The 12260-nt window shown below is 36.4% G+C and overlaps 1 protein-coding gene across 2 annotated transcripts in view; it reads left to right on the forward strand.

Moving 5' to 3' along the window:
• The first annotated feature begins 1412 nt into the window (after positions 1-1412).
• Positions 1413-12260, forward strand: part of LOC104098623 (uncharacterized) — a 33600-nt gene continuing 22752 nt past the window's right edge. Inside the window, exons 1-13 of one of the 2 annotated variants that reach the window (XM_009605406.4) lie at positions 1441-1579; positions 3234-3443; positions 3843-3909; positions 4884-5061; positions 8256-8308; positions 9212-9300; positions 9531-9767; positions 10069-10133; positions 11146-11206; positions 11281-11398; positions 11479-11560; positions 11650-11722; positions 11800-11861. In XM_009605406.4, the coding sequence (XP_009603701.1) occupies positions 1573-1579; positions 3234-3443; positions 3843-3909; positions 4884-5061; positions 8256-8308; positions 9212-9300; positions 9531-9767; positions 10069-10133; positions 11146-11206; positions 11281-11398; positions 11479-11560; positions 11650-11722; positions 11800-11861 (1302 nt within the window). In that variant the 5' untranslated portion in view covers positions 1441-1572. Of the gene's footprint in view, positions 1580-3233; positions 3444-3842; positions 3910-4883; positions 5062-8255; positions 8309-9211; positions 9301-9530; positions 9768-10068; positions 10134-11145; positions 11207-11280; positions 11399-11478; positions 11561-11649; positions 11723-11799; positions 11862-12260 lie in introns of both variants that reach the window. The other variant, XM_009605407.4, reaches the window with a different exon arrangement.

Here is a 12260-nt window from a genome sequence, read left to right on the forward strand (position 1 = left end):
AAGGTAGAAGTAAAAAGTAGGCGATACGGAAGAAAATGGTGCTTTACCATAGATAGAAAGAAAACCCATATAGTCGGTTTCGTTCGCAACTTTTGGAGTAGATTGTTAAGGGACCGTTCTTTGTGATAGCAGTTAAGTGGTTAGCGACTTTTGGCTTTTGTAGTAACGAGACGCGCTTTTTTTAATATTATTATTTTTTTCCCTCCGATTTTGTAGAAAAACGAGAGGAAAACTAAAAAAAAAGGGAAAAAAGGATAAATGCTTTTCCTAGACTAAGAGGGGTGTCATGTAAGCAGTATTTTCTCTTCTTTTATATAGATATATATATATATATATAGAGAGAGAGATAAATTATTAGTTAATTTCTTATATAAAAATATAGCAATCATAAACTGAAAATCAAAATTTATTTTTTCCCACGTAAAATTACATAGCCTTCTCATTCTATCTCCACTAAGCAATAATCATTGCCAAATTCTTGCTTTCTATCATAACATAATCATTAATTCCTTATTCCTTAATGCTATCACCACTATTCAAACAAAAGAAATTATCAATTGAAAGGCATAATAGAGTTTAGTATACTTTATGCTTTTGCCTTCTTCCTAATTTTTGTACGGATTCCATACAGAACCCTTGGCCGCCGTCAATCTTCTTTAAGCCAACGTGTGTTCTCCTTTTTTTTTTTTTTTTTTTTTTTTCCCCCTTCTTTTTTATTAGGACCTAATTTACTCCTTTTCCTGCACCTTCAGTCTTTGTACATGGGCCAATAAGGATAATATATGGGTTTAGCCCATTACTTTATCATTATTTATTGTCTCAATTATTTTATTATCCAACTTAATACGTGTAATAGTTAATTAGTTTTACTAACCATTTAATAAATTTCAAACTCATAAATTAATAAGTATGTATTTTTTTCTGGTTATTACACATTCATACATGTCCTCTGTGATGTTTATATGTTTAATATTAGTATAATTTTTTTCCTTTTCTATCACTCACCAAAGGACCTTCCATGGTACTTTATATGTTTTATCTAGGTCAATGAAAACTCTAGGATTAATACATGAAAAAAATATATTATTGTTAGAAAATAAAGAAGACTCTAACTCTCCACTTTCATGTGCTATATCAGGTCAAAGAGGACCCATATTAATTTTCATTCTATCATTAATGCCTCATTCAAATTGACACAAGGAGGGAAAATATTCTCTCGTCCACTTTTTCTTTTATCTCTATTCTTTTAGTTCTCATCCTTTTTTTTCGTTCTTCCGTAATTTTAAACGAAATATCGCTCCTACATTTTACACTATTCTTCTTTTCTTCTTTTTATTTAAACAAACAAAAAAAATTTGAAAGTGAAGTATTTCATAGGACAAATAAATAAATCAAAGAGAAAGGGAATATGCGGGTGACACCAACTTCAATATCTAACAGTTGTCGCTAGACGCCACCTACTCATTGTTTCGTTTGCGCAACTTTCTATACACTTCTTTCTCCGCCCATCACCGTCGCTCAGTATCAACCCCTCTCGTTCCATCGAACAAAATCAAAATCCGTATCCCCAAAATGGCAGGTAACATTCAAGGACTCCGCTGATTATTGTAATGATTTGAAATTGCTGGTATTTTCTATTGAGGACATTTTGATTGTCTACAGTTGTGCTCTGAATTTTGTCGATTCTGATAAAATAGCATCAGAGAGCTAGTCTAATTTAGTAAATCTATGGCTCAGTAATGGATTGTTTCAGCAGAAATCAATACAAAATTAACAATGCATGTCGTTCACTTGTTCCTGCTTCTGTTCGTTAACAATACTTATCGTAACCTCACATCAATGATACAAAAACACCACTTAATAAGAAACTGTATTTTTTTTAAAAAAAAAATAGAAGAAGAAGAAGAGAATTTGATAAGATTACATGGAGAAGATGCGGCGTTGTAAGGGCCAGGGAGGGATGGGAGCTCTAAGCAAGGGTAGATGTAGGCTTTAAGATGGCGAACCCAGTAGCTTAAGCACGGACTCTGTATGTGTTTAAGAAGTTCACTAAATATCTACAAAAATTAAATTCAAAACCCTGTTACTAGCACTTGAGGTCACTGTCCTAGAATCCTGAACTCATAAAGGTCAAATCTTGGATGCGCCTCTGACCCTTAGCGGGTTGCGCAAGACTCAAAATTTTCAGTGTTACGGTTATTGTTCTTTGTTATCCCTAGTTACTTTCTTTTTAGTGTCCTTTATTCCTTTTGTTCACACATAATACTGGACGTCAACTAGTATTTATTAATGAATAGAAATTCTGCTCTTCTTCTTCAAATAATAGATGAGCACATGTAAAGGAAAACAGAATATATTACTTGATGATAATCTGGAATAATTGTGTGCGGCCCATTAGCGTGGTAGAAATCACGTTGGGGCAACCTACGCGACTATAGCCGCTGAAGTCTTCCCTCACCCTACACCCCTCCCGATGTAATCTTGTTTTAGGCTTTGTTTTCCATGTTCAATTAAATAGTGGAAAATAGAAAACTTCGTAGTTGAACGTAGAAGTTCAATGGTCCTTGCTGCCTTTCAAGGTACATGCCTGCTTCTATCCGTTTAAGCTCGAGAAAATCACCTTATAGCAGAGCACCAGTTCCATGGTTAAGTTGTTACATAAGAGAAACTGAGTCTTTGAAGCATTAATCATTTATTGATTCAACAGTATACAATGAATCTCAATGGTTCGGCAAAATTCAAGTGTTGTGTCTCCGATATCTTCATTGGATATTGTTATACATCTTATATTTTCCTGGGTAACTGCTTTTAAAAGTATTTACTTTTCCCTTTAGTTCCGTCTCCTGCTTCTGCGTTTGGTTAGTGAAGTATTGTCTGCTTGCTGCTTGACTGACTAAATAGTAAACTTGGATAGAAATTTTCTTGGTCAACTCTTTAACTTTTCTTTTCTATTTTACTGGATAAACTAGGTTATAGCAATAGGTGTAGATATGACTATATGAGTATGTCCAGGTAACAATGGAATTAGTCTGAAATATTTGGGCAATTGGAGAAAGATAAAGCATAACAAGACATGATGGTGTAGGATCAAGCTGACTCAGGATTTTATAGACCATGCACCCCTAATCAAGAAACAAGCAAATGTAATAGCAAAATGTTGAAAAATTGTGAATTATTCATTGAGACCTTGCCAATCGCAACTTTGATAATACTTGAAATCTTTAATCATGCAGCAATATCAGGGAAGGCTGTCCAACATAATCTGGTAGCTAAGTGCTGCCAGCAGAATAGGGAATTGAGCACCAAATACCAACTGCACTATTGTACCCTTAATAGGCGCAATTTGCTTCCTCCTGTAGGAGGGAAGTTGGCATGGAATGGCAACTCCACCATGCAACTGGGCGCCTTATCAAAATTTAAGCGAGGAGTTATTTATTGCAATGGTCTGTTCTAGACTCTTACTATTCAGGTTGATCTCAGATTTGACCATAACTTTCCAGAGAATAGTTGGAATACCTAATTGTTCAGTTACTCCCTTTTCTGTGATTTTTTTTACCCCTCCTCAGGAGCTCCCTACTTTTCTCCTTGGTGACTCAAACCCGCAACCTCAGGGTTGGAGGTGGAGGGTGCTTACGACTTGAGCAACCCTCTCTTTTCTTGTGTGCTTGTTTTTGTTCTTAAATTGGTGATCTTTTGTTTTTTCCATGACAGATGTCTACCTTTCCTAGCTATCATTAACATTTGTTTTTGATAAGTCATAGCTATGATTAATCTCTTTGACTGCATAGTAAGCAAACCTCTCATATATCCGAAATAATGCTAACACTTGGACCTTGGTGCAGCTGCCTCATCGGCCACTGCAATTCCGTCTGTTGAGAAAAACGACTTTCTTAAGCTTCAGAATGGCAGGTAACTGGTTCTTGCAAATAATACTTGTCATCTTTTTTAGGTGGATAGTTTGTCATGCATCTGCTTCTTTTAATATGTTCCAGAATTGGTTACTTGTATGCATGTAATATTCAATTGTTTTGTAATAGATCGGTGAAAAAGATAATGGACGATTTCCAGCTTGAATTTGTTATTCTATGTAGCGAATGAATTGGAAAGTCTAGAGGAAAAGGGAAGGATGCAACAACAGCTGATTCTCCTTTTTTTTTTTTGCTTCTACGCAGCCTGGTGTTTCAATTAGCAAAAAAGTTATTATATGATCTGCAAGCAGTGAATCTCTTATTCTATAAAAGCAAGTGAATTGGTGATTGTAGAGGAAAAAGAGAGAAGAATTCAAAGAACAGCTGATCTTTCTTTTTTGCTTGATTTGTTTGATAGCCTGTTGTTTCAGTGTTGATAAATCTGTTATGTTTAGTAGAGAATCAGACCATGTATAGCTAATTATTTTCATAATCTCAGTGCAGGTAAAAGTTTTTGCTAACTGAAGTTTCTTCATTCTAAAGCTTTTTTATCTGTAAAACTGGTAACTTTAGTAGAACAAAACTTGAAAGAATTAATTTGAAGAATGCTTGTGTAGACATGCATTTAAGTAAATGTGAATTCCTATTGATCTTAGCTCCTTGTGGGCGACTTTAGTATTAGCTTTTCTATAAATATCCAATTTTTCTTTGGTTTTATTATTTGACTGTAAGTCTTCAAGGTTTGCATGCTATATGGAGTTCAACTTGTTTGCCATTTGTTAATTAAACAGAAGCATAATACAATAGAGTCTGTTTGAGAACTTAAACTATGCTTTCATTTAGTATCATCTTTAATATAGAATACATCTAGGATGACCTGTGATGCAAGACCATGGATACCCATCCATTTATGATGTAACTAACAAACAGTTACTCATAAGTTCCAAGATGATATATTCTTCTGTATTTATGCAGTGATATACGTGGAGTAGCCGTTGATGGAGTTGAGGGAGAACCTCTTACTCTCACGGAGCCAGTTACAGAAGCAATAGCAGCAGGTTTTGCTGGCTGGTTGAGAAAGAAATATGATTCTTCTAAATGTCTAAGAGTCTCCATCGGTCATGACTCACGAATTTCTGCGCAGAAGTTACAGGTATTTATCCTATATTAGAAAGTTAAGCTGTATACCCTTTCTTAATCATGTAATTTCAAATATTATGAAAGGAGAACATTTCCTTCTTGCTTTTTGGTAGCCTGAGTTGCTATAGGTAATAGCATTGTGGTTTTTCTTGGATGCAGCTAATATTTCTTAGCATAACAGGTAGAGCCTCGCAGCAGTACTACTTTTCCAATTGATACAATTCATTACTTATATTTTAGATTCCTAGGAAAGGCATGCTAGCTTTGAAGTGACCAGGAAGCTAGTATGTCTTCTGGTACTTCTTTTTTAACAAGTATAACAATGATAAAGCTCACTGAAAGATAAAGCTCACTGAAAAGGACATTAGGGTCTCACTATGGTGATCTGTGACTCCTTGTTGAAATCCTGCCACCATCACTGTGTGTGGTCTCTTCATATCCAGGATAAGCATTCACATTGAATGGGGTGGGATTCTGCTTATTCAGGGGAATAAGGGTAAGCTTAGCCATTAATACTTTCTCTCTTTTTTCCTGCCATCCCATACCCTTGCATCTGTGTCCTCTTTATTAGTAGCTGATTTCAAGTTGGTCTGACTGAACTATAATTCGAGATACAGTGGGAGTTTGGGGATAAAGGCTAGACACGTAAATCTTTTCACTTCCTCATTCTGCTTGCTTTCCCATGCCCTCTCCATTGTGTCCACTTGCTAATCTAGTGAGGTTTGAACACTTAAATGGAAACAAATGTGAAGTTAGGGGGTATCTCAAGGAGAGGATGTGCCCCTCCTTCTTTGTCCTAGAGTTTGTTGGTACAATTGATAACTAAAAGGAAAACAATGACCTTTTACACTTTTAAACAACATATGACTGAGAATAACAGTAATTAAATAAATTCAACAGCCGAAAACTGGTATTGTACTTAGTCTCCTCTCCTATCCTGTCCTCTCTTTCATTGAAAAGAGTCATGTCAACTTTGGTACCCACTTTTCAACATTTTGGGTATCAATTGGTGCATGACAAGATCTATTTTAGAATTTCTGCATGCATGGCAAATGGAAGGCGTTGCATTGAAAAGAGTCATGTCAACTTTGGTACCCGCTTTTCAACATTTTGGGTATCAATTGGTGCATGACAAGATCTATTTTAGAATTTCTGCATGCATGGCAAATGGAAGGCATTGCTGAACTTTTCTTACTACTTGGAACGTGACACCTGCTGTCATATGCTGGATTATTTGGAAAAAGAAATGATAGAATTTTTGAAGACAAGAATGATAATGTACTTAAGCTCAAAAGCAATTGCATTTTTTTTTGCTTAATTTTTGTTGCAACATGACAGTGGTAAATGTGTTAGAGCCTGATGCCATGCTTGACTTTCCCTGTTTTTTACACTCCCTGCAGTGCTCATACTCTTTTGAATCTGCTCTCTTTCAAGCATTTTGCTGGGCCTGGCATATATTAATAAACTTTTTCTATAAAGTAACAAGTTTTATTAACGTTTGGGCAAAAAAGCTCCATATACAAGAGGTATACCAAAAAGTAGAAAACCTACAAAAAGATATGGTTTTCGATGAATGACACCCAATCTTCTATACATATAGGAACATTATGGGTGCACCAAATAGAAATAAGGGATAGAGGCTACTCAATTGCTACAAATTCAACTCTACACCCTCAAGCTCTCCTATTTCTTTCTTTCAAAACGACCCACACAAGTGCTAGAGGAGCAACATTCCATGCCCTGTGTCTTCTCCTTCTTCTACCACAATTCGAGCTGATTGTTACCTTTTCCACAGTGCCTGGCATCACCCACAATTTTCGAAACCATCTCATGATTTTCCACCATAACCTCGAATCTACCGGACAATGTAAGAGGAGATGGTTGCCATCTTCACCCTAGCTCTTGCCCAGAAAACGCCAACTGACATAAGTAACCTCTCTCTTCCTCAGATTCTCAGCCCAAAAAATAAAAAAGTAAAAACATAAGAAGAAGAAACCTGATAGTGGTTGTCTCCACAAGCTTATATGCATTCCTTGTTGCTTCTACATGGAAACGATTTGGAGCACCTTTCTCTTAGTTTGTTCACTTTGCTTTATTACAATGTGTAATAACTTCATCAATGTCTCGTCTTGTCTATCCTTTTAGTGACTGCAGGGGTAACATACATGCAAAGGTATTAGAAAGCCTACAGTTCACTTTCTCTCCTATTAGTGGCTCCTGTCTAAAAGAAAAAAGAGACATAAATTAAACAAAGGGGAAAAAGAAGAAAAAAGAAAAAGAAGCACCTTTTGCTTCTTTGGAGGACTCCTAGTTACTTCTACAGGGAAAAGAATTGTAAGCTTGAGGGCATTTTCTAGTTTGTTCACTTTGGCTTAACTATGGGGTGTTAACACTTAAACCTGGCCTCTCCTTTTTCTGGTTCATAATGACTATAGGAACAAGATGCATCCAAATGTATAATGTATTAGAAGGCATGTTTATCAGTTTTATTTCCTATTAGCACTTTTTTTTAAAATTCCAAACAGGTCAAGAAAAGTGAGTGCCTTCGAGTTTTTACATCTTTTAGAACAATGTTTCATAGTTATCTGAAGTATAACCGTGATTGTTTGTATATTTCAATCACTTGCTAAAATCCATCTTACATTCTGGACAAACCCTAGGTAAAGCATCCTTCACGTCTTTAATTCTAAACAGGCGAAGAAAATAATTTCTTGATGTGGACTGTTGTAGTTAAGGACTTCTTGGTGCAGTGGCATTCATACTTGTACTTTTAGTTCCTTGTTCTTTCATTCATGTGATATATATGCAGCTTTGGGCTGTGTTAAGATGAAACAGATGAATTTACCTGGAGATTTTGAAGAAAAAAAATAAAACAATCTCTTGCTGTAGATTGTTGGAGCTTTTAAGGACCTCTTGTGCAGTGGCCTTCATGGACTTGTACTTTTAGTTGGTTTTTCTTTCATTTGTGTGGTGCATATGCAGTTGTGCACTTTGTGTTAAATCAAAACAGAAGAATCCACCGGGAGATTATGGAAAAATCAAAATAGAGCAAGTTCTTGCTATAGACTATTGTTGCTGTTAAGGACTTCTTAGTGCGGTGACATTCATTCTCTTGTACTTTTAGTGCATTATTCTTTCATTCACGAGGTACATTGCAGTTGTACACATGTTCTGCTGTTGATTAAGGCTTGGATTGCTATCTTTCAGGATGCTGTTTCTCAAGGACTTGCTAGAGCTGGAGTTGAAGTCATCCAGTATGGGTGAGTGATGCTTTTCTTTCTGTCCTACTTGTATCTAATATGTGCAGACTACAGATTCTTTGCTCATCTAACCCAGACCTATAAAAAAGGGATTCAAATCATTTTAAGGTGATATCTGATTCTACGCTCTGTTGGCTGTTGTAGGGCCTAAAGAAAAGACCTTTTTAAGATGAAAACTGAAAAGCAAGTTATAGTTTCAAAGAGACCCAGGACATCTGAATATCCCCCCCCCCCCCCCCCAAGCCAAAGTCAAATCATTAGTTCATAATGAATCTTCATATTTGTCCTTATCAAGAAAAGAATAAAACTTCATATCAATAACCATTCCCTAACGATTTATACAAAAATGGTATCTATCAATTCTGTTGTTCATTGTCCGTTTGGTGTTTGTCCTGTAATCTATAACCGATAGCTCAACTTGTTCTTCACTCATCTTGAGGTGCTGGTTTGGAAAATTTCTGTACGAATATTAGTTTATCGGTTCTAAAGCTGATTACCCATTTTCCATTTTCTTGTTTCTCTGAAAAATAATTATGGATATGGTTGGTTGAAATATCTTAGGTTGATTCAGATGTAACTGGATGTTTGGTCCTTCATATAGCACAATACTGAATTATGCCATCCAATTAGTCATAGCTCGATTCAAATATGTACCAAGACAACCTGCTTCATTCAGAACTCATCCTTTCTTATTTGGTTTGTGTGTGCACTTCCAATTAAGATATGTCTAGAAATGTTGTTGCAAGATTAAAGAGATTAGAGATATAGGTTTATATTATCTTTCTCTGGTTTAAATGCTTATTTGATCTAGTGCCTCCCGCTCTTCCTAAGCAGTGACTCAGACAAGTGATGGCATACCTAACAATAGCATCTTTCTTTGTTTTCCCCTATTCCCCAAGGTAGATTGGCATCCACACCAGCCATGTTCAATAGCACTCTTACAGTAGATGAAGAATTTTCCTGTCCAGTGGATGGCTCCATAATGATAACAGGTGAGTGCATGAATTCGTTCTCTAGAACGGGTTGAGATGCAAATGCAACAATGCTTTTATCCTTGGAGGTGTAGATTCTTTATACTATCTCTTACTTGCAAGTGGAGAAGGGCTGCTGCTTCTCTTGTAGCTAGCTCAGTTCACTTTGAGAGTTAATACATTTTGATATTAATGGAATTGGCTTAATGCTGGCTGGATAATTCTCTTATATGCTAATTTTGTTTGAACAGCAAGCCATCTTCCCTACAACAGGAATGGGTTCAAATTCTTTACACGTGCTGGAGGTCTTGGAAAGCCAGACATCAAAGATATCTTGGAGCGAGCTGCAGAGATATACAAAAATATTGCAAACGAATATTCTAAGGGGGCAGAAACAGCCGTTTCTCTATCTGTTAAAAGAGTGGATTACATGTCCATTTATGCCTCTAATCTTGTAGCAGCAGTCCGCAGAGCTGCAGGAAATATAGGTACTTTCTACCATGTTTCTGGATTAATGAGAATATCAATGTTTCGAGGAGAAGGATGCAAATCACAAGGATATATTTGTGATGGCTGCTCCAATCATACTGGGGATTTCCATCTTGGTGTTGACCCGTGATTAAGAATCTCTTTTTAAAGAGTTTCACGAACTTCCAACTAATAAAAATATCCTGACCTTCTTCAAAGCATCTACAATTGTTTCTCTGACCAAGTGTTGTTGAGGTTCTTGCTAGTGCTCATGTCATCTTTCTTTTTTTCTTTTCCTTCTTTTCACGGTGCAATTCTCAGAAAAGCCACTGGAAGGATTCCATATCGTAGTTGATGCAGGGAACGGAGCAGGGGGATTCTTTGTAGTAAGTTTTTATCCTTATAGTGTGTCTTGACAGTTTTTGCCTCCCATACACTACATTAAGACCTTCTGATCCAAGAAAAGCGCTAGCTACAACTTACAAGAAAAACCAAGAAAAAAAAGATATATGTGTGGTGTGTAGGTGTGTGTGTGTGTGTGTGTGTGTGTTGTGTTGTTAATAGGGCTGACGCTATTTCCATAACCTAACATGCTTATCCCCACTTTTTTTTTTCCTCAATTGCCACAACACCCTTACCAGAAGTTATCTTCCCCCTCCGTCGGAAGAAATAGCTCCAACTTCTTCTAATTTGATGTGAAAGTTATTGTCTGGTATCTTTGCTAGCTTCTTGTTTTGAAACTGTGATATAGAGAACCAGTTATTGGTAAAAGGCAAGGGGATAGTACTATATGATTGAAATTTTTTAAATACCTTGATGTACCAAAAGATATTGCTATACTTTCTCTTAGCCACCATGCCAACGTGATGCCCACTTTCCTTTACTCTCCATTACTTTTTAATATTATAATATACCCTGCAAAAGTTAAACGGAACTGCATATCATACTCCTAAAGTTATCAAAGTTACAGCATTATATCTTCCATTAAGTCCTCTTTCTCTGAAATGCATTGTAATTTAGCTCTATATATCTGTGCCTGCCTTTTGGGTTAAATCTAGATGGTTACATCGGAAAGGAGGGAGTATGTTTTTACTTGATACATTGTCTGTCAACTCTTGTCATTGTGTAAGGGACTAAAATGCATCAGTAGTTGTTAATTGAAGCTGCACGGTGGAGCAGGGCACTTAAGGATCATGTAAAAGCCTTTTAAGATATATCGAAGTCTGTTTATCTGCTTACTTTGTAACATAAAATATTCTCAGCGTATATCAACTTTATCTTTTTCCATTGTTTCTCTTTAGATGCTCTCTCCACTTGTGGGAATACACTGGGCTTGTTGTTGTTGTTGTTGTTCTCTTTAGATGCTTTGATCATTGTTTTATGTTGCTGGATGTTCAGGGAAAGGTGCTTGAGCCTCTGGGTGCTATTACTTCTGGCAGTCAGTTCTTGGAACCAGATGGTAAGATATATCCTGCAATTTTCACATAACAGATTTGTATGCTATTCTTGCTAATTTTTTTATTCTCATGCTAGGTTTGTTTCCCAATCATATACCTAACCCAGAGGATAAAACAGCCATGGAAGCTATCACCAAGGCAGTACTCGATAACAGGGCTGATTTGGGAATCATCTTTGATACAGATGTTGACAGGTGACGTGCCATATAGAAGTATTTGCTTTCAGTGGAGGTGGTCGCTGGTCAGTTTCCTTTTCTGATATGTGTTTTGGCAGGTCTGCAGCTGTGGATTCGAGTGGTCGTGAATTTAACAGAAATCGTTTGATTGCTTTAATGTCTGCAATTGTTTTGGAGGAAGTAAGTCTCTCTTTCTGACAAATGTCTTTAGAACTTTTTGCTTTAACGAGCATCTTAACTATTTGCTACTTCTGTTAATGTTTGACCAGCATCCTGGGACCACTATTGTCACAGACAGTGTTACGTCAGATGGGCTGACAACATTTATTGAAAAGAAACTAGGTTAGATGAGAAGTCAAAGTCACCTATGGATACCCTTGTGATGAGAATCATTGCTAATTTTAATGATATTATGACAGGAGGGAAGCATCATAGGTTCAAAAGAGGATACAAGAATGTAATTGATGAAGCTATTCGTCTGGTACGATTCGGTTATTTGATGCATGGTTCTTATAGTAACGTTTTCAATGGTCCCATGGTCTTTGTGAACATATTAGCATGCCCATTATAAGATGGATCTTTTCATGGTTTTATTTGGTTCCCTAGATTGTCCAACCAATTGCCTACTGTCTGAGATAGCAACATGACATCTTTGATAGAATTGTTTGGATTCTGTTTCATGTGCTTATGATGGTCATGTCATAGCTTTCTTTTATTCCCTTTTCTATGGTGAAAGAAAAACCATCTCTTCAAAACAATAGTAGTTGTAGGTTTATTTTGCTTGATCCAAATCTAGTGTCCTTCGATTTCAGATTATGCTGAATAATCTCCACTTATCCCCCAATAAAAGGAAGAAAGAAAAAGAAAAGGAAAAGAAGTC

Source organism: Nicotiana tomentosiformis, chromosome 5 (genome assembly GCF_000390325.3).
Source record: "Nicotiana tomentosiformis chromosome 5, ASM39032v3, whole genome shotgun sequence".
NCBI lineage: Eukaryota > Viridiplantae > Streptophyta > Magnoliopsida > Solanales > Solanaceae > Nicotiana > Nicotiana tomentosiformis.